Source organism: Aplidium turbinatum, chromosome 3 (assembly GCF_918807975.1).
Source record: "Aplidium turbinatum chromosome 3, kaAplTurb1.1, whole genome shotgun sequence".
NCBI lineage: Eukaryota > Metazoa > Chordata > Ascidiacea > Aplousobranchia > Polyclinidae > Aplidium > Aplidium turbinatum.
Window position 1 is genome coordinate 17,532,623 of NC_137474.1, and position 22,134 is coordinate 17,554,756.

Below are 22,134 nucleotides of genomic sequence, written 5' to 3' on the forward strand. Positions count from 1 at the left end.
ACGTTTTCAAGGCTTGTTTTTGAAATACAACATACCAGTACCATTCAGCGCTGCTGTGCAAGGCATGTTTTCATTTGGAAAGGACATTATGCGTCCCAAACGCAGCAGATTGTCAGACAAACGTTTTGAAATGCTTGTGTTTCTACAAGGAAATAACTAAGAAGCTAAGCAGCTAATTACAATACAGTCTCAAAACATAAAACCTGCTCTTTATTTATAGCCATTGTTAGCCTAAACTTGGTTGCAATACTTCCTTTTGTGAGACTTCTTTTTGTGAGACCCTGGCTAAAATAGCGCTGACACCGTCAATTTCTTAAAGAGCTGACGCAGTACTTTACGTCGTAAAGTTTTTAGGCAATTCGCGCTGACGCCGTCAATTTATTTCATTGACGCGTACAACACTGGTTATGGCTTATACTATAGGTATTAGGGTGGCTCTTAAAATTGAGTTTTTGAATTTTGCTTGGGACACCCTTTCAAATGGTGAGGTTGTCAGAAAAAATAACTCTTGCAAATTTTTTTTTAATTTGAAGTTGATTTAGAGGTGGCCCTCCCCCCCTAAAGTTCTGTGCCCTCCCTCGAAATACCAAATCTGCGTATCTCGAAAACCAATTGAGCTAGAGATACAGTTTTTGTGTTAAAAGATGCAGAAAACATGGTTTTCTATCTGCTTTCTGAACATTGAATGCATCTATCTTGAGTAGAAAAGCAGTTATTTAGAAAAAACGCCTTTGACCAAATCTTGATTTTACAACCTTTTTTGTGACCACGAAACCGTCTACAAAATTTCGTTTTTTTGTCTTAATTTTTGCACCTTAGAGGGAACACTGGTAACGATATTCATATCAAAATGTAATTCTGGTCAGTATCATACTGGAAGAAGCGATATTATCGACAATATTTCACATATTGCCTTGCGCATCGTGACAGGATGTCTGCGACCTACACCATTGGACAATTTCCCTGTTCTTGCAGGCAACCAACCAGCTGAGTTTCGTCGCGAAGAAGCCATCCTGTCTCTTTCTCGCCGCACTACGAACCCCAACCACTTGCTCCACTCAAATCTCTACGAGTCTGTGAGCGAGCAATCGAGCATCCTCGGCAACTGAAATCGAGACACCCATTTGTATGTGACGCACAACTTCTGATGAAAACCGCTGAAGACCAATCAATCCATCAGCGCGGCTACCTGGGAGAACAACAAATGGAGCTCAGAGTGGAAGAAGAACTCCTCAAGACTCTAAAGTTGTATCTCCGACACCAGCCCCCATCCAACCGGAATGCATAATTTGCCAAGGAAGGCCTGGGTGCGGCTCAACCGCCTGCGTACTGGGCTAGCCTACTGGAGTCAGACTATTTCGCACCAACATGCACAAATTGGGGATGGCTCCATCCGCAATCTGTGAGTGTGGCAAAGAGGAACAAACCACAGACCACACCATCTGTAACTGCGCCAAATGGTGTGCGTGGTCTGCTTGAACTGGATGACGAATCAATGGACGAATCAAAGGATTGCTGCTCGACACCTGCTCAAGCATCTAAACCGCATCGCCACTGCCCAAGAGTGGTAAAAGACAGAGCCCTTGACCCCTGGAGTAACAAAGAAGGTTTAAACGAAGAAGAATAGACAATATTGTTCTTGTTGGAATTTGGAAACAGTTTTCTGTGTTCAGTAACAACTTGCAAAAGAAACTGAAGTTGGTACTCATCTTCAGTTAAGATTTTGTTAAAATCCTGGATTAGACTTAGAGCAACTCCTCTCTCTGCTCTGTCATTGACTACTGAAAGTCCCTTTGCCATGTGTAAAGCTTGAATAAATGCACCATCTTCAGTCCAATGAGCAGGATCCTTTGAAAGTATAATTATTGCTTCATCTTCACCCAACAGCTGAAGAAGCCATTTTGAATTAGAGGTGCAATACTGTTCTAGACCCTTATTGCTAAGAAACGCATCTACTTTGATGCTTGGTCTCCTTGGTGGACGTTCTCCTGTTTCATCTAACATGGTTGCCACCATTAGCTTTTTACTTTCCACAGACAATCGAGAGTCAAACAAGGCTAGTCCAACCATTTCTTCGGACAGATACCATAAATGCACACCAAGCTTTTTGCATAAATCGCCTTTGCCATCCAACAAGTGCGATGCATAGCACCTGAAGTTTGAAAGCGGATTCCACGCTCAGGAGTTTCTCCAAGGAATATGATACAAAACGGGCATTTTAGCTATGCATGAATGCATAAAAGTTTAGGAATACTTATTTCGTTTATTGCTTTACCAGTTTTACCGGTTAGTTTATGAACTTTGTTTATTGAATAGCTTGGGCCACAATACTTGTTTAGCACTGTTTTGTGCTAGAATACCGAAAACAGGTTTTTTCTAAATAACTGCTTTTCTACTCAAGATAGACGCAATCACTGTTCACAAAGCATATAGGAAATCATGCTTTCTGCATCTTTTGACACAAAAACCGTATCTCTAGCTCAAGCAGTTTTTGAGATATGCAGATTTGGTATTTTGGAGGAGGGAGCAAAACTTTAGGGGGGGAGGGCCACCTCTAAATCAATTTCAAATTCAAAAATTTTTTGCAGGAGTTATTTTTTCTGACAACCTCACCTTTTAAAAGGGTGTCCCACACAAAATTCAAATTTTTTTCATTTTTTGCCAAATAAGAGCCACCCTAATAGGTATGAAAGTGGAGCGTATAAAAGGAAACAAAAGAAAAAAGAGAAAGAATTTATTAATGAATATGCCAGAAAAAGTTCCATTCTTAATTTTTTGTGATAAAGGTTTATTTAAAAAACTCTACTTTACTGAGGATGAAATAAATTTTTTTATCAAAACCACTCCCAAGCCTTTTTCCACTGAGCCACCAAGAGACTCCACTGGATTTTATGCTTTCACAGAAAGTTATGAACATGACCTTAGCAAATAGAGAAAAAATCCTTGAAATTATCTTGCTTGGAGTTATGCAAAACAATGTTTATATTGTCTGCCATGCCGGATTTTTAGCAAGAAAGATGAAATGCACAGACCTACCTTCACTTTACCTGATGGTTACTCACAAAATAAAGCTTTAAAAATTGATTTCAAAAATAGAATCTCATGAGAATAGTGCTGAGCATATGAAGTGTTTTTGTGAAATGCATGAGGCTATGAAGCGCTGTAAAAGCCAATCTGAAGTTGATACTAAGCTTCAAAGCCAAATATCAAGGCAAATGGAGGGCAATACTCCGTTGTATTTTGAATGTTGTATTATTTCTATGTGAAAGAGGCTTAGCACTCCGAGGAACTGTTAAGCATATTGGTGATATTAGGAATGGAAATTTTCTCGGGTTGATTGAACTTATAGCACGATATGATCCACTGTTGATGTCACACATAAACAAAGTAAAAAATTCTCAGGAAAGTGCAAAAAAGCTGCAAGTACATTATCTTTCTCCCCAAAGTCAAAATGAAATTATTGCTCCTCACTCCTGACACCGCTCACATTGAGCAAACAACTTTTTTACTGAGATTTGTGGAGAAAGTCGGTGATGAGTGGAAAGTGCAAGAAAGGTTTCTCTTGTTTGCTGACTGCAACAAGAAAAAAGGAAAAGATATGGCTGAAATGTTCTTCATAATCATGACTTATCAATTAGTGATTGTCGAGAGAAATGATGAGAGAAACATCTAAAGGCAATAGTGAATATCGAGAGTTATGCAAGAACATACGAAAAAGTATTAGACAAGATCTAAGAAAATTCAACACCCTACAGGTGAAAAATGCAATTGAGACAGGCAAGGGATTGAAAAAATGCAACACTGAAAAAGATGGAAACAGAGCATTGATTCCGGCACTGAAGAATGAAGATGGCTCAGAAACATCAAACAGAGAAAAGATAATTGAAAGATGTGCTGATTTCTATCAAACATTATATAAAGATCAAACACAAAACATTGTCACTAAAAATCCAGTCGAACAAATTCCTCCAATTCTGAAAAGCAAAGTTGAAAAGGCAGTCAAACAGATGAAAAATGGAAAAGCACCCGGAGAAGACCACATAGTAATAGAGATGGTAAAAGCAGGAGGGGATATTCTACTCGAAAAGTTTTGTGACTTATTTAACAACGTGATCGAAACCGAAGAAGTGCCAGAACAATGGAAAAATGCTATAATTACTCTTCTCTTTAAAAAAAGGAAACAAGAAAGACCTTGCAAACTATCGCCCCATTAGCCTACTTTCTCATATTTACAAACTATTTATGAAAATCATCAAGAACAGAATAAGCAGCAGTCTAAATGAAAACCAACCCCCTGAACAAGCAGCTTACAGACAAGGATTCTCTTGCATTGATCACCTGCATGCAGTTGGGCAGATCTTAGAGAAGATGAATGAATACCAACTACCCTTATTTATGGCATTTGATTCCATCAAGCACTCCTCTGTTTTTAATGCAATTCAAATTCATGGTATATCAGATAAAATAGTAAACATTATCAAAAATAGCCTACATACACAAATGGCACTGCACAAATCAGAACCGAGAAATTAAGTGATAAAATAAAGATTCAGAAAGGGGTGCGCCAAGGTGACACTCTTTCACCTGTTATGTTTACAGCTGCAGTTGAAGAGATATTCAAGAGGCTGAAATCTGAGACTGGACTTGTCATTAATGGACAACTGCTGACCAATCTCAGATTTGCAGATGACATCATCCTTTTTGCACAGTCAGAATGTACTCTGCAACAATTGCTTGAGGAACTGAATCGAGAAGGGAAACGAGATGGAATGAAGATGAACAAGAAAAGGACAAAAATAATGTGTAACGAGATAGCTGGGAAACAACCAAGGACGGGTATTTTGATAGATGGAGAAAAGATAGAGGAGGTTGATCAATACAAATATCTAGGGAAAATGATAACACCAGGAAACGACATGGAAACTGAGATCACCCAAAGGATAACATCAGGCTGGAGAAGATTTGGTCAATATAACACTTTTTTAAAGAGCAAGAATATTCCAATTAGCTTAAAACGAAAAATCATGGACACAGTAATATTGCCAACATTAACATACGGAGCAGAAACATGGTCACTCACAAAACAACAAACAAGAAAACTGGCAGCAGCACAAAGGAACATGGAAAGAATAATATTGAACATAAATAGAAAAGACAAGATTAGAAATGAAGTCATCAGAAACAAAACTTGTATCAAAGATGTCGTAGAAACAGCAACAAACCTAAAGTGGCAATGGGCGGGACATGCAGCAAGAATGAACGACAACAGATGGGCCAAGATAACCACAGAATGGACACCAAGATATGCAAGAAGAACTAGAGGGATACCAAAAAGAAGATGGCAAGATGACATAGAAGAAAAGATTGGCATCACCTGGATGAGAACAGCAAAAGACAGAATGGTGTGGAAACATATGTGGAGGCCATCTGCCAGCAGTGGCATGACCGGCTGATGATGATGATTGTCGAGGTCAAGGATATGATAGTGGCAGTATTCAGTAACATGGCTGGCAGATATAATGGTTGTCAAGCACACATTTTAAACGTAAACCCTACTGCCTATTTTGTTCCATGTGCAACACATTCCTTAAACCTATATGGAGTAAATGCAGTCAGCTACTGTTGTGCACTGGGTGCAGTGGTCACATTCTTTGGCATTGTACAGAAAACTTAGTGTATTTTCAGTTCTAGTCCTGGGAGGTGGGAGATTTTGAAAGATTGTTTGTCAGGATTTTCTTTGTTCAGCCCTTCTCAAACCAGATGGTCTGCAAGAATTGATGCAGTTAAGCCATTTGCCAAAAACTTGCAGGGAATTAAATCAGCTTTAATGGCCCTAACATTGGCCCTGAAACAGGCTGTTAAGGGTTTAGAGAGTAATAACTATATTTGATTTAATGATAATTGTATGTTTCACCGGAGCTTTTTCCAGAAATTGAAGGTATCTTGCAGTACGTACATGTTAAAGTTTGAGTGCATTCTTATGTCATCCGTGTGGTTGAAAACACTCACTATAATTAATGAAGTCAGCTTAGTATTGCAGGCTAGATCTGCCACTGTAGATGTTGCCAGAAAAAATATCAAGATGCTGCTTCATAACTTGCAAGTCCTAAGAGATGACTTTGATGCATTGTATGCAGAATGTGAAACTGTAGCAAAAAATTTAGGAATTCCATTGCCCAACAGTGATCCCACAAGACAACACAAGAGAATACATGGGGAGGGGGACACAAGGGAAATGTCTGAGAAAAAAAGTTGAAAGTTAAAACCTATTATGTAATGTTTGACTTGCTTCTTTCTCAAATAAAACAAAGGTATTCCCTGATTGCAGATATTGAACAAACTTTTCATGTTTTATGGATTTTCAAGGATCTCAATGTAACATTTATTAAAGAGAAGTCAGAAGTGTTGGCTAAAAAATACCCTAATGATATAGATGGAGCATGTTTGATGTCTGAATAACTATGCTTCAAAAATGTGTATTCTACCAACTTCGAAGAAAAGGATTGCAAGGCTCCGTTATTGCTTCTGAACAGCATTTCTTCTAATGGTTTGAACTTGTTATTTCCATATATTTGTATTACACGCAGACTTTTTGTACTATCCCTGTCACAGCAGCAAGTGCTGGAAGATCGTTCAGTGTTTTAGCCAGAACAAAAAAATCTCTGCGTTCTACCATGGGCCAAGGCCGTTTGACGAACCTTGGCATTCTTGCTATTGAGGCTGATTTGGAAGATCTCTTGATTTTTCAGCTGTAATAGATTGTTTTGCACAAAGAAAAGCAAGAAGAGCACCCTTATAGTTCAATTAATGATGATGGAGCGCCATTCCTACAGATTTTGTTTACAGTATATTCTTGGAATGTGTGGCTTTTGCAACTACAGCAGAACGTGTTGAGCAAATCTTGAATAAAAGATCCATTCACTTACTAGTTCAACTATGACTTTGGACTAAATTCTATGTTTGCATATATGAGGTAATCATTGGTATTGTGCACCAATCATTAAATCCAAACTAGCCTGGTCCCAAGGCAAATTTATAACAAGTACTGCTGATCTGTATAAGAATTGTCAAGTCCAGTTTTTAGTGAACAACTTACAGAATCAGTACACTTTTGGTGTTGAATATCGCATAGTGCTATTCACCAATTTTTTAAAGCATTTTAAACTGGTGTGAATTCGTTGCTTAGTTATCTTCATAGGCATTGTAAACTGGTGCAATTTTGTTGCTTAGCCATTGCTGATCACCATCTGTTCTCAATAGTTTGTTGACAGGTTATTTTTCGGTTAATTAGTACCTGGTGGTACTAATTAATGCTTGCATGGTAGGCAATTTTAGTTGTAAGCTTATAGACAGTAATATTTTATTTCTCATCGGAAGCTTCAAGCTTGTATGGGTTTTTGCAGACCCGACACTTTCTCTTGCTTACAGTTGTTAACAGTACTAGGCTATAAGAAACAGTTTTGAGCATTCTGTTGCATAACATTGATTTTGTAGTTCAATGTTAACTGTATATGACATGGACTTTTTTGAAACTGGAGGTAAGAATTTTTACATTTCACATGCTGGATTAGCTACAAGTGGCTTGTACATATGATAGCAAAGGTATTGCAATAGCTTTTACCAAAGTTGCGATAAAAGGCAATGACAACTTCAACATATATATTAATAATATAAAGCAGTTAGATTTCCCGACCAAAGAGTGCTCAATACGAAAGTAAAATATCAATTAATTTTAGTTACAAAAACACATAAAGTCCACTATAGCCTGAATTTTCAAGGGGAATTTAAAAAACACAATGTTTAAATTTAGAACCGGAGCACAGAATAACAAAAAGCTCTACATCTGACAAGACTGACATTACAAACAAGAGCAAGCTACTGCATTACAGACTACCAGCAGCGCCAAGATTGTGATACGCATAGTAGTATAATATATTATATATAAATGATATTCCTCTTTATTTTCTACTTTGAACGGCATGTGTCATCCTCATTGTAACGGCACATCAATAAAAGTTTGTACACAACCTTTATATTCATAACATTGTCGATGAAGGGGGCCCGAAAATAAATTGGTACCGGGCCCGAGAAATCCTGTCAACGGCCCTACAACGTTGCTTTTGTGAGTATTCTTGAAGGGTTCTATAAACATCACATATTCTGGAGGGCGGTAATGAAAAGCAATTAAAATGGCGTCCTATAATTTTCCAGATGCTATAATTTCGGTCATCTGCTCTTTAATTTCAATCAATCTTTCTAGTTTCTGTAAGACTGGAAAGATGATGGACTATATGCTCTGGTGGACAAATATTTCCTAGCATACATAGTCAAACAAGGGCACGGGAGGTGCTCAAGGGTTAATCAAAGAAAAGATGTTTCTCTTCTTCCTCTCTCTCTTTTCCATCTTTTTTCTTACCCTCTCTACGAATCCTCTGAGGAGGTTCCGAGCGGAAGACTAGTCTCTTCCCAACCTTGGAAGAAACAGAAGGCAATTGAATGATGCAATGACCTTGCCGAAGGACTCGCATGAAAAAACCATGGATATTGACAAAAATAGCCATGTTTGCATGTGCAATGTGCATTTAGGTAAGATGTTAATATTTTGCATCACACATTATTTTATAAGAATATTGCTACCAGGTGTTAGAAATCTGACTATAATGCAACTGATAATGAAATAGAAGCGAAGAAAACTTATTTCAAAACAATTCAAAGGAAAATGAAACAAAAACTATTATAATACTGTACAAACCAACCTTCTTCTTGGGGTCAGCTTTTGCTCTCTCCAAGGCCTTTCTTACTCTCTCCTCTTGATATGCTCTTTGAGCAGCTAGCTTCTCTTCTCGGAGTCTCATCCTCCTTTCCTTCTCTTTGGCTTTCTCTGCAGCCTCCACCAGTTCCGGAGGCATTACCTCAATGTTTTCAAACAGATCTTCTAGTCGGTTCTCAATGTTGGTCAACATCTGAAGAGTGCTGATGTTTGCTTCGTTGTCTCCAATGCATCCTCTGTGGAGAGAAACAAGATGATCACAGATGCCGAGGAAATTGCCAACTTCCTCATGTGACAATCAACCATAGAGAAGTAAGCTTGTTGATGTTGGTCTTCCTCAGTGGTTTTTAAGCTTTTTTGTCTCATGGACCACTGTTTTTCCGACACCCCAAGAAGGCAATTTGTCGAAGCTGTGTTGCACATAAGTCAGTGAACTCAGTTCTCTGTCACTTTAAAAGTTTTAGCAATATCTCTTAATTCGCACACTCAACCAAACTACTTACAGTTGTATTTTAAAAACTAAAATCCAAGTGGGGACCAGTAACGGGTCTATAAAAAAAAAATGGGGGTCGGCAAACAAATATTTAAAAAAAAAATCAAAACTTGCAAGATCAAATAAGCAATGAAACGTTTGAAAAGGAATAATATTGTACTACAATTATTGTAGTAAAGGGTGTGGAAGCTTGTCCCAGAAAATTTACACAAATTTTAACTTCGATTTTATCGCGGTTTTGTGCAATAGTAGGCCCAACAGTAATGTTCTTTTTTATCAAGACGCACAACTTGCAGTTGACCATTCTCACCAAATTAAAACTGGAGTGACAAGTTTTGGTTAAAATTAAAGTTACATGAAAATTATTTGTTGAAGGTTTCCCACTGGCAAAACCATGCGTTCTCAATGCCACATGTTGGGTTAATAAGATAGGGTTGAGTGAACAGAAATTTTTACAACAACGTAGAAAAATTTAGGCTACATGTTTTTTTCCGGAGTTTTGGAAGAGAGGCACGTGCCTCCTTCACCCTCTAGATTCGGTAGGGCCACACATACGCGCCGACTTTTATTTTTGCACGGGGTGGCGGATAGCACAATATGGCAACCTAAAAACTATCAATCTACATGTTTTTGTTTGATTTTTACTAAGCGTGTTTCGTAGATGCAATTGTCTTTTCACACCTGATTTGTAGCTCGACAATTTACAAAGCAACTTTAAAACAAAGCACAGGAGGTATGTCGTGAATTTTATTGTTACGTTGCTGCTCTGACACTTAACATTTGGCAAAAGTATTTTTGCGAACAGCAGCTCTGTCAATCCAACTGCTAATCAACTGGTCAAGTTGTAACCGTGAAGCTTGATAAACATTTAAAATTAGGACGTGGTTCAATCGCTGTTGCGTCATGGTAGATCGCAAGTAGGTTTTTATGTGCCTGAGTGCACTAAATGATCACTCCGTCTCGCAGGTGGTGGAAGGCAACGATAAGTATATTTTCACAACGCAGACCACGTTTGGAAGCATTAATAAAATTGTTTCATTGCTTGCAAATAGATCAAGCAGTTGCGACATAGTTGAAACAAAAATCTGTTTGCTGTTGAAAACTTTCCAGCTGTTGCAATTCCAGACGCAGAAGCGTTGGGTTTATGTCTTCTTTATTTTCTATGATGTAATAAGCAACTCCTATGTCAGACCAATAAATTCTCGCCTCAGACTTTTACAGGACGACTTTTCGTAATTTTTTCTATGATGTAACAAGCAACTCCTACAGTATGTCAGACCAATAAATTCCCGCCTCACAGTTTGTCACGCATTGACACGCAATATTATTGCATGAAGTAGATAACAAAGTAGAAATTAAAGCATGAAGTAGATGACAGTACACTCCAATTGAAATCGGAAAATAATTCAAAATGCAAAATCTTGAGTATTTGAAAAAGGTTGCTTGCATTATCGGGAATTGGCAGGGGGTGTAGCTTTCCTCGAATAGAATCATATAAACGTGTAAATTTGCAGAACGTTAAAACTGCTACTTTACTAAGTGCACTATTTAAATAAAACTCAAAAAGTTTCAAAAATTGCATTTTTTTAATGAAATTTGAAAATAGATATTCATTTAGGGAGTGGAGCTATCAATCATCCAGATAAGTTGATTTCCAAGTATTTTATAGCTGTCATAATTTATAGCGATATTATGAGCAGTTTAAAAATTTTCAAAAAAGATTTTTGAGGGAGGCAATGGAAAGATCGTATTTTATTGATTAATAAATCTCATTGTAAACCTAACAAATGTAACAATGACTTATGACAACAAATAAAACGATCGCAACAACAACAAGGAAAAAAATCGTAGCCACGTGTTGCGTAATCTTCACGTAGCTTGCTTGATGTTTCGCTAGTATCATGCTTGTGACAAAACAATCATTTTGTTCGCAATACTGTATTAGAGTGTATTAGTTCACCTCTTGCTTCACGTTGACTTGAAGCGAAAACCAATGATCAAAAAAAGATTTAAACTTCCGTTCAAATTACATTTATTTGCAGTAAGTAATGTAACCTAAACGGGGTGGCTGCCACCCCGCCATAGCGGTTACGGGGTGGCGTGGCCACCCCGTAACCCCGTAAGTCGGCGCCAGTGCCGGCCACAGGTGGGGACTGGAGATGAATAATTTACATTTTATTGCAACTAAAGATCATGCGTATATAGTCTATATAGGCTAATTCAACTTTGTAGAATCAATGTAACAACATGCAAAACTGGTGACTGCCTTGGTTTGATGCTCTGGACACAAAATCTCTGGATCACTAAAAATTCTAGATGGACCACCAGTGGTCCACGTTGGGAATCACTGGTCTACCTGACTCGGGGTCTTTTGATGCAAGCTTCAAGAACAAAGCATCTTTGTAGCCTGGAGATTGATTTCGAAGTTACGTCATCAATAAAAGTTTAAATCCACATGAAGTCAATGCAGGGTTAGTTGGGTAAAACCTCTGGGAGGTTTTTTCCCAGTTTCTCCCGGGTAAAACTGGGGGAAACCGGGTAAAACTGGGGGAAACTGGGTAAAACTGGGGGAAACCCTTAAAACTTCTAAATGTGTTGTTTGCGGAGTTTCTTATGCAATATAATGACTAGCCAGCTGTTTAGCTGTTATCTCATGACATTTTCCAATTGAATTGCATCAATACTTAGATAAAATAGATAAAGCTTCGGATCATCACAGAGTGATATTTCAGGTTTTTCTTTTGACACTTTCTCAATGCGTACTGACTCACTGTCTGCTGGCAGTACCAAGCTACCAATTGTAATTTCTTATTGAATTCAGAGAGTCTACCCCCAGCTCAAAGACCACGCCAGTCAGTGTTGTGCTATTGTGACTAATTGCTTCAGTTTAAATTGCAACTTGCGAACCAACTGATATCTTCCAGCACTTTGCCAGAAAGCAGTAGAGGTCGTCCACATAGCCTTCCCAGTCCGAGTCCCTCAGTGGTAAGCACTTTTCTAAAACGCTTCCTCGCACAGAAAAAAAAGAAAGGCCTCAAAAACGATGTCTTGTGTGCTACTCTCAGGGAAGGAGAAAAGTGAGAAAAAAAATGAAGGAGACAATGTTGATCAGTTTCAAAAATATATGACTTTATCTGCAGATAAGCAAGAAACTGCACGCAACTTTGTTTTTGAAAAAGATGACAATTTATTCTCCTACTGGCAGGATATGAAACTAAGGACTAAGGATACATCTATTTTTCCAAACATCTCTTATCAAATCAATGAAAAAATTGTCACCAAGTGCTTAAATATTGGCAATACATAAGAAAAGTTGCAAACAATGAGCCAGTAAAGAAGTTTTGTTCATTGATGATTGCAATATCATCATGCCCACCATCCAGTGCTGGTAATAGAACGCTTGTTCAGTAGCATGGCTTTAATCCACACAAAGCAAAGAAATAGACTGGGCAATGAGAGGGTTGCCAAATTAGTGCATGTTTATAGACACTTCGGATGGAAAGAATCTGAAACCCCAGATGAAGAGCTGTTCAATGTCGACAATGAAGACTGTCGACATGTTATCAATGACTGAGATTATACCGGCTCTTAATCTTTCTTTCTTTGGCTTTTGTTGTTCAATGTTTACAATTTTGTTCGCTGACTGCATGTTAGGCACAGGTGAGCATCTAACTTGATAACATACTGGTATCATACGTATGTTCATCTATGTAAACTAATGATTGGACCTATCTATTATTAGATATTAGTAAATCACAGTATTTTTCTTTTTTTGTAGGATGAGCACAGGAAATCTTATAGGTTCATTCAAAATATGATGGTAATAAACATTAACTATGAGAAGTAATCACAGGGGTCCCACTCAAAAGTTTCCTATTGTTTTTTATGATTTTATGCCAAAAAAGTCAAAAATTTTATGATTTTTTATGAATTTTTTTGGTTATTTTATGATTTTTTTATGATTTTTCATCAAAATTTTATGCTTTTTTTATGATTTTACATCAGAGCTCGATGTTTTGTTATATTCAATTTTTTAAAGTATTTCTTTTTACAATTTAAGGATAAAAAGCGATTACGGAAAAACAATCAATGCAAGTCATCACGTCAAACCCAACATAGGCTACAGCTTTTGAGTGGAAGTACAAAACATATAATAATATACTGTAAGCTTGTTATTCTTTACATTATTTCAATATGGTTAAATTGTTTAGCTCAGTTCAGAGCAAGCTGCACTTTAAAAATCAAATCAACGCAACAACAGACTTGCGAAGACATTGGGAATAACCAGTAGGCTACTTCTAGGTTCTGCAGAAATCTAACTTATCATAATTCCTTTGGAATCAGTATTTACTGTGGCTTGATCTTTCTAGCATGGCTCATGTAAACCAACTTTTTAGTAACATTACCGGTACTCAAATGGTCAAACTGAATGTCTAGATCACCCTGCTTTGCTGAGTGCCGTAAATCAGTTATTATATTATTATACTCTTACTACAACCAGCCTAAAAAATAAAGAAAATGAATATGTAATGTGTGAAGAAAGTGAAATATGTGATGCAATAGTGCTTTACAATAAACGAAACAACTGTTCAGGAAGCTGCAATACCATAGTGTAGAACATGGCTAGTTGGCTACTATGTCACTTAATTAAATGCAAGAACAGTAGAATACCTAGTTTCAAATAGCTACAGACCTATATTTTAACACTAATAGGGGCTTTTCTAAAATACGAGTGGCCACTATATATGGTTAATGCAACCCAAAGCTGATCTAGCCCTATTTCAGATCTCGAACCGAGTCATGACCTTACTTTAAATAAGTTCAGGCTTAACTCTAAACTTAAAATAAACCTCCATAGGTATCATAACCAATGATCCTTACTCGACTAGTGGCCAAAGTGACCCTATGAAAAACTATAGCGGCCATTCATAGTATAAAGCAGCCTCTTCACAACACTGAATTGAAAAATGATAGGATAATGATGATAAAATTTCTGATAGGATGATGATGATAAAATTTCTGATTCTGAAGTACAAAAAACCTAAGCCATACTAGATCAAGAAAATGCAAACAAAAACTAAGAGAGATACCGATTGCAAGTCAGCATAATTTAGGCTACTTCACACTCACAGCAAGGCAGTTGAAACACGAACAAAATAGAAATAAAAGAAATAAGACTGAAAATGGCGTTCGTTCAATTTCAAAGTCAACTTAACTTGTTGAGACAAAGTTAATTGGTAAAGAATTCCCTTTTACGATCTTTTCTTTTTAATTTCAGTTTGGAGCCTATAGCATTAGCAAGCACTTTCTCACATTTTCTTTTACGATTACGGCGATGTCAATTCTTGCTTTAGCTGCTTGAAAAACTTTTCGATCCAATGCTTTGTTTGACAATGCCTCCTGAAGCTTTGCATGCCCATCTCCAATAATTTTATCAGCAGCTTTAATGCTTGCTTCAGTTTTTTTTAATTTCATCTTCAATTTTTTCGATTTCCTTTTGTTTTTCTGCCATATTGTTGGCTTCAACAGTAGCCTGAGCACTTTCTCTTTTCTCAATTTTTCTTTAAGACCTCTTTCCTGCTCAAGGTCAGCCATATACTTTGTATGAGCACCCTTTTAGTTCTGAAACTAGTGTTCTGTTAATGGGAAAGTTTACCTCATCATCATACCGATTTAGTTCACCTTTCACCATTCTCAGTGCAACAATTGTGATTTCTTTAAGAGAACTTCTATGTGAATCAATCAAATGTTTATTAATGGAGAAACTTCTTTCAGGACTGGCATTACCATGACTTAATGTTAGAACATATTTTGCAAGACAAAATAGTTGCGGATATTTTTTTATCCCAGCATCATCTAACAGGCCTCCAATTTTTGTCCAATAATAGTCAATTCTCTTGTAGGAAGACACTTTTGGTAGGGGTGTTACTGTTAAACCATATTTGATTAGTGCTTGAGTCCAGTATGAAGATTGGGAATTGGTGTAGCTATTTGTTACTTTCAAGATCAGTCTTTTTGTAAAACTCATCTAGAATATCCTTAGATTGATACCATAACCACTGCAGTCTTGCCTTATCATAAAGCTCTTCTCTTAAAACAGATGTACATCAATTGCAAAAGCATTTGCAGGACACTTTTTAAGGCAATTGGAGACTGTCCAAGTTAGATTGACGATAGAAGTTGTAGCTCCAACATTATTTCATTTTTCTGGGTACAAAAATTGGGTCCAACCTAATTCGTACTCTAAACACTTCGTACCCTCATTTCGTACCCTGAAAAGATCAAGAGAAAAAATTAAAAAAAAGCCGAAGTGGCTGATCGCAGTATCGGCAATTTTAAAATTTTCCTCCTGAAAAGATCGAGATTGCATCCCAAAAATTGTGCCTGCTTAAGAACAGATGAATGGAATGACAAATGATGTAAAAGGTAACTTGTAGCAACCACAAAAAAGTTCAGTCAGATTTAAATTTCTTGTCAGCTTCAGTAAGGAGTGCAATATCATTGACTAAAATTTTTGCTCGTGTTCCAGCATCAATCAAGTTCAACGGCTTCTGAAGTTCTTTGTGACATCAAGCAAAAGATTTTCTGACTCTGTGGATGATGTTTTTTTTGTTGTTGATAAATTTACTAAACAAAGCCGTGATCAGATAGCAGATTGCTGAGTAAAGAATGTGAATCAGTGGCTCTTCACATTGGAATAGGACTAAAAACCGTTCAAAGTCACCAGAAGCAAATGATACAAATGAAATATATTCAATCAAAGGATCTTTTAATGCTTCTGAAATCCTTTTGTATCTCTGGGTGGATGCAATGTTTGACTTGAAGTTTTTTTGCTGAGGCAAAAACTGCAGGAAATAATGTCAGAAGTCCCATTCAAGATTTAAGGACATGTCCGCCATGAATTTCGAGGCCTGAGTAACACATTGCTTGCAAATGGCCTCAATAGTTTCCTTGCCTAACCCTACGCTTTTTCCCAAAACATTGCTGTCAAATTATCCTTTCACCATTCTCCCACAATAACTGCAATGTCTTGAAATCTTGTCAGCGTCTACTTGTCTAGCTTATGTCTAATGACGTTTAAAACATGCAATGAAAGTATCTAGCTACGATCCTTTTCTAATTCCAGCTCCACAGGCAACGCTGGACTTGATTACGCAACCACATGTTATCCTAAATCAGTGCATTCAACAGACGGCGTCACAATCGTTGCACGAATAATTATTCTGTTATCATGGTTGGAACTGTTACACATTACACTATATCAATTTTTTGATTTTTACATGCTCAGTTCTCCATCACAACTAAATTTTATGATTTTTTATGATTGTGTCTAAATTTTATGCTATTTTATGATTTTTACCAAATCAAGCAAAATTTTATGATTTTTTATGATTTTATGCCGAGTGGGATCCCTGTAATCATTATTAGTCATTCACATTTGCAAATCTCAACAACTTAAGTTTTACCCAGTTTCCCCCAGTTTTTCCCAGTTTCCCCCAAAAGGTTTTTCCCAGGTAAAACTAAAGTGGGGGAAACCTCCTTGGCCAACCCTGAGTCAATGTCTAATAATCTATAGAAAGAATTTGTTTTCAAACAAACGTCGCATAGAATAGGTTCACTGAATAAAAACGTTTTTTGTTCACCCATTCAAGTTTTGACAACTCTTCTCTTACCAAGCGCGACTTATTTGGACATCCGATTGTCTAGGTATCTCGTTCGTATCGATGCAATGTTGAAAGTTTATGAAACTAAATGTAAAAGTAACTTTGGGGGTTTCACCTGTAAACTTCCTCCACTTTCCTGTTGAGGATCCTAAGTGTCTTATCCTGATCTTCAGCTTTGAACTCTCCAAATGAAAACATTCGGCATTTCAACTCCAAGTCATCAGCTTTTTCCTCCTCTCTCTTGATAGTGGACTTGAGAAGAGTAATCTGTGATTTCAGCATATCTGTTTCGCGATTCCTGAGTAAAATTGTCAATGATAAGGATACAACGAGAGCAATGCAGAGGCGTCATAAAAGAGTAACTTTTTAATGAGGCATAGGGGCCTCATCTAAATGCTGAGGATTAGGGAACAAGAGAAGGATACTATCAAAATTGTCACCGTTTGAGTCCTCCGAGGCTTTTGATTTATTCTTTACCACCTTACGTTGTCAATGTTTCCGGGATGACACGGAAGGCTTCTACAACGCAGCCAATCTTTGGACTCGTTATCGATGACACGCAGGTCTCCAAGTTCATTTGGGATTTAGGGATGATAAAACTATTAATGGATGATCTGCAAGCTGTTTAGAAGCAAACCCCTCTCAAGAAAACAAAAATACCCCCTCTCCCGATTAGGCGATTAGTTCATGCTTGAGTGAATTCCGACCGTACAAAGACGGCTGTACCGTACCCACCTAATCATCAAAGTATCTTATTGATCGCTTACGAGCCTCTACCTGCACCAAGAGCATAACGACAAGTTCTGTTACGTCATATGTTATACAGCAACTATACCCTGGCAGCCACAAATATAAACTCTACATGGAAGTGGCAGGCGATCTATAGCATTGGTGGAGTCATTATGCAGATGTCTAATAACGTTCCCTCACATTTTATCTTTTGTCATACGGATCGTGTTCTTTAGTTCCTCCATAGCTTCCTCTGTCTCCTGGCTGTTAGTGATCAACGACAAGTTATGCTCTTCCAGTTCTTGGAAGATGACAAGCAGTTGAGCAGGCTCGGAAAAGTACAACTCTGGGTCCTGAAAAGCACAAAGATTGAAACCTCATTATAACGATTTATGGAATTACGACAAATGAATCAGAGACAAATTTTGGATTGTTGACAAAACACGATCGCTGCAAAATATTGAAAATATCATATCTAGTAATACTGTAGCAACACTGCAACCCTTTTATATTGCAAATAATTATAATCAATAAATATTAGATACAGTAAAGCACATTGGATCCCCAGCATCAAATTCCTTCACAACATCCTGGCCTCTGACAACTCTCATTGACCAGCGCACTAGGAGCATTCAGTCAACAGATTCAGGAAAAAATGCGTTGCTGTATGAAGGATTGACTTTGCAATTTTTCGTTTGGTCACAAAGTTTGTCGCCACCACAACATCTAGAGTCCATCTGCAAACCACGTATTTTTTCCTTACACCTCATGCTTCATTTCTTCCTTAATTCTATGGTCATGCGCAATCGTTTACCATTTCATTCATCTTGTAGGCCTATCATACGTGATAGCCTACTGTTTACAAAGTCTACCGCTCCTTCGATGTTGCCATGTTCGCACCCATATAATCATAATGCCTATGATACAAACAGTTTCTACGCAACAACAACTTTGCATGATACCAAGTGTTCTTAAATTTTTTTCAGTGCCCTCCATTTGGTAAGAATTTTAATGAAAGTAAAAAATAAAATGAACAAAAAATTTGCTGATTGAAATAGTTCCCAGGCAGCAAATTAGCCCTTTTTTACATTAATTCAATTGTTTACACGTCTTCAGACGTTGATTGATGAACAACACAAGGATTAATTTTCTGGCTGGGTTAAGACGTATGTCTTACGTAACACACTCTCGCTTGACGATGACACTTACGTCATCACTGTCGTTATCATCAACCACCACTTCAATATATTTCGAGGGTTCGGGCTCGACAGTGCTTTTTTGAGCTACAAGCTGCTTCCTGCCACTGGTGATGACGTTTTTAACCATGTTGCTGCGCTGTCGCGCATGCGCAGACTGCCTGTTGGAGCTCCGATTTTCTGGTTCTGTGAAGGGAGAAAATTGTGGGTGAGCTTGCTGATAGTAGTTTGAGCAACAAAAGTGAAAGATCTCTCGGTCAGAATTGCAAACAATACGGTATTATTATGTAGCGATGTATCCAAAGCAGATACGAGTTGCTCACAGAGCAAAGCAGACAGTGTCGCTGCAGCCTTGAAGGCTGAGTGCCAATGAGAAATAAGATTTAGTGCTACTTTTAGAAAGGTGTAGATATGACAGACAGAATATCAAACCCAGGTCTATCGACACGGAGTCTGGGATTCTATCCACAGAGCCGATTCACAGCAAAGCATAACAGAAATGATGACAAATAATGTTCACAGGTAGAGTCGTTACCACTGAGGCCGAGGTGGTAACGGTAAGATGCGACTTAACGATTAATTGTAGGGGGGTAATCGGCCTTTTTGTCAAATTCAACTTTATCCCTACTTTTAGGATACAACAGTATATTCCAAGACCCTTGATAAAAAAAATTGAAATGTTTGTGCAAACGCAGTAGCTAGTATGACCATAATATGTTTAATTTAGTTTGAATTTTTTGAAATGAGATAATAATTTTAATTTGACAAAAACTGTGAAAAGTAATAACTTAGTTCAGCAGATAGTCTCACCTTTCTTAGGCGGCGGTGGGGTCGGTGACTTCTTTTCATTGGTGACGTTGGAACTTCGAGAGGCCTGGAAAAGACACCATGGTGACACCTAGCGGCAGTGTAACAATTTGCAATTTCAAACGTTACGGTGAAGATCAGTCAATGTGTTCCTTACATGATCAGACATTGAGAATTCCTTTGTTATATGAGGAATTCAGTTCCTCCATTCGTTTAAAACACGACGGGCCATTCAATTGCGGTGCAGACAGACTGCTGGTTGAGGAACACGCGAAATTGTACAACAAGTAATACAAATAAAAACAAGAAACAACAGAACATCATATAAGTCATATCAGAAAGGTCAAATATTTGAAGTAGTAGTTGAGGGGTTAAGTATGGTTATCAGATGCAACATGTCAGATCACGTGATCTATATAGCGTGAGAAGTTTTGTGTAAACAAACGATGGTTGCATTTGATCTAAGTGATCTTTGTCATTTATCTTACAAATAACATAATTAGCGAATGCTACCTGGCTTGCCTCGCGTTTGAGTCGATTTTTTTCCTCTCTCTTGACCAATTTCTCTTCTTTCCATTCAATGGGAGTCAGCCTCTCCAAAAAATCTTTGAACTGCATGTACTCCTGGAACGAGTTGTCATAATCTCAACGCTGTTTATACGTAATTACAATGTACCAAACAAAGATATAAATAACCAAACAAAGATATATATAATCTGATACAAGCTGTCATCTTGATGGCCCTCACGGCCTCACATGTCAATTGCAATGAATTGTCAATTGCAATGAAAAGATTCAAATGAATCAGAAACATTTTTAAAAAGAAAACCATTTTACAAACAATTTACTGATAACGTCCCTGTACGTCTTGTGAATCTCAATGCAATGATGTGCGTCGTCAATAGAACTAACCCTCAGTGTCTCCTCGTATTTCGATATGTCGCTTCGAATCGCCACCATTACTGTATTGTTTTTCTTTATCTCAGCAACTTTTTCCAACTTTGACTTTGTTTCGGCTTCAGCCCTGAAGATAACAAATACAGTAGAACTCGGTTAATCCGGATTCGATTTGACCGGCGATTCCATCCGGATTAGGCGAAGATCCGGATTAACCGATGACGATTCTATCAAGACTTGTTCATTTGTACTTCCAGTTTTATCCGGATTAGGCGAAGATCCGGATTAACCGAATCCGGGTTAACCGAGTTCTACTGTACTACCTAATTGAAAAAAAAGGTTGCTCCAATAAAAACTTAGTTTGTGAAGCTTCGAACGCCTTAAAGAACTATTCAGGCAATCAACTTCAAAGAATCTCCCTCAATTTAAGCGCCAACATGAACACTTAAAGTAGTTTTCAACATCTATGAATCTAAGCAAGGTGAAGTGATGAGTTTAAAGTTATCTTACACTTTGATAGCCTCTACTGAATTTTTGTCGTTTTCTTTTAGAAACTCATCAAACATAGCGGCATCTTCCTCCAGGAACCTTTCAGCTCTTTCTAGCTTCCTCTCCTCAGCTAAAGCTAGCTCTTCTAACTTCTTCATCTCATCTCTCTTCACTTGAAGAGAGTACTGAACCAAAAACGTCTCTCTTTTCTTATTGACATATTCCACTAAGTTTTCTTTCTCTATGTTGCGATCTAAAGAAGTTTAAACAAAGAGCAATAAACAAATCGAATGAATAAAATGAAAATAAATACAGTACATAAATGGCAACAAGAATTTCTCATGTAGCATGTTGAAAAAAGGCGCTTTCGTTCCCCTTAGGTCTTTTGCGTTTTTGTAAATCAGCGCTGGTTTTGTTTTGTTTCACCATATATATACTTTTGTTCTACGCCTTTTTGAAAGTATAGTTTGATTCTTGCGATTTTGAATATATACAAATAGAAAACTTTTATATGACTCTTGTTGATTGTTGAATGAGTTAAAAATACAACAAGCTATAAAGTTACCTCTGGACACAGTTAAGAGCCACCCAGTGTCATCTTTAACAGACAAATCTTGCATTGCATCAGTGTTATCAGCATCATCTAAGATTGTTTTTCGCATCGTTGATGTCGTAGCATTGACCCTTGAAGTGTAAGTTGTTTTCTCATGAATTTGCAACTTTCTTTGTTTGTCTCTTTGCTGCCAAGAAATAAAGCTACGTACAAAAAACTTGTTCCGATATATTGAAATAACATTTAGTAATATTTAGAATTCTTCAAAAAACACTCAGGTTATATCTTATAGTTGGAATGCAGTTTAAAAGAGATGTTTATTTTTATAGAAGTTTATTCACAATATAGCATCGAAAGAGAGTTTGCTTTTTTGTACCACAGACAGGTAACACACAACAGGATTGAGCATCATAACAACACATTTTACTTATTCACAAATAGTTTTAACACTAACAGTCAAGCATTTTCGGATATACGAGATACGTAAGTCCTCATCAGGACTTTTTAGGCATGAAAATCAAGAATTGTCATTTATT

General features: G+C 37.4%; 2 protein-coding genes across 2 annotated transcripts; one reads left to right on the top strand and one right to left on the bottom strand.

Annotated features, from left to right (window-relative positions):
- The first annotated feature begins 4,242 nt into the window (after window positions 1-4,242).
- Window positions 4,243-6,755, top strand: LOC145766597 (uncharacterized). The gene is made up of 3 exons (XM_082578314.1): window positions 4,243-4,450; window positions 4,600-5,033; window positions 6,588-6,755. The coding sequence occupies exons 1-3, from the start codon at window positions 4,243-4,245 to the stop codon at window positions 6,753-6,755; spliced, it is 810 nt and encodes a 269-aa protein (XP_082434440.1).
- Window positions 6,756-8,242: 1,487 nt separating this feature from the next.
- On the bottom strand, window positions 8,243-21,736 carry LOC145767620 (cilia- and flagella-associated protein 100-like). The gene is made up of 10 exons (XM_082579476.1): window positions 21,611-21,736; window positions 21,067-21,298; window positions 20,572-20,683; window positions 20,173-20,283; window positions 19,663-19,726; window positions 18,866-19,038; window positions 17,858-18,009; window positions 17,043-17,225; window positions 8,757-9,006; window positions 8,243-8,471 (listed from the first exon to the last, which is right to left on the bottom strand). The coding sequence occupies exons 1-10, from the start codon at window positions 21,705-21,707 to the stop codon at window positions 8,358-8,360; spliced, it is 1,488 nt and encodes a 495-aa protein (XP_082435602.1). The 5' UTR covers window positions 21,708-21,736; the 3' UTR covers window positions 8,243-8,357.
- Between the last annotated feature and the right edge of the window lie 398 nt (window positions 21,737-22,134).

What these genes read in the sequence shown, in the direction of transcription:
- LOC145766597 (XM_082578314.1), top strand. Translation starts at nt 4,243, where the DNA reads ATGAAAATCATCAAGAACAGAATAAGCAGCAGTCTAAATGAAAACCAA. An exon ending in TAATGCAATTCAAATTCATG is followed by an intron (nt 4,451 to 4,599) that starts GTATATCAGATA and finishes TTATGTTTACAG; the next exon opens with CTGCAGTTGAAGAGATATTC. An exon ending in AACGAAAAATCATGGACACA is followed by an intron (nt 5,034 to 6,587) that starts GTAATATTGCCA and finishes TATTACACGCAG; the next exon opens with ACTTTTTGTACTATCCCTGT.
- LOC145767620 (XM_082579476.1), bottom strand. Translation starts at nt 21,707, where the DNA reads ATGCGAAAAACAATCTTAGATGATGCTGATAACACTGATGCAATGCAA. An exon ending in TCAAACGCGAGGCAAGCCAG is followed by an intron (nt 19,727 to 20,172) that starts GTAGCATTCGCT and finishes TGTCTTTTCCAG; the next exon opens with GCCTCTCGAAGTTCCAACGT. An exon ending in ATGATAACGACAGTGATGAC is followed by an intron (nt 18,010 to 18,865) that starts GTAAGTGTCATC and finishes TGTGCTTTTCAG; the next exon opens with GACCCAGAGTTGTACTTTTC.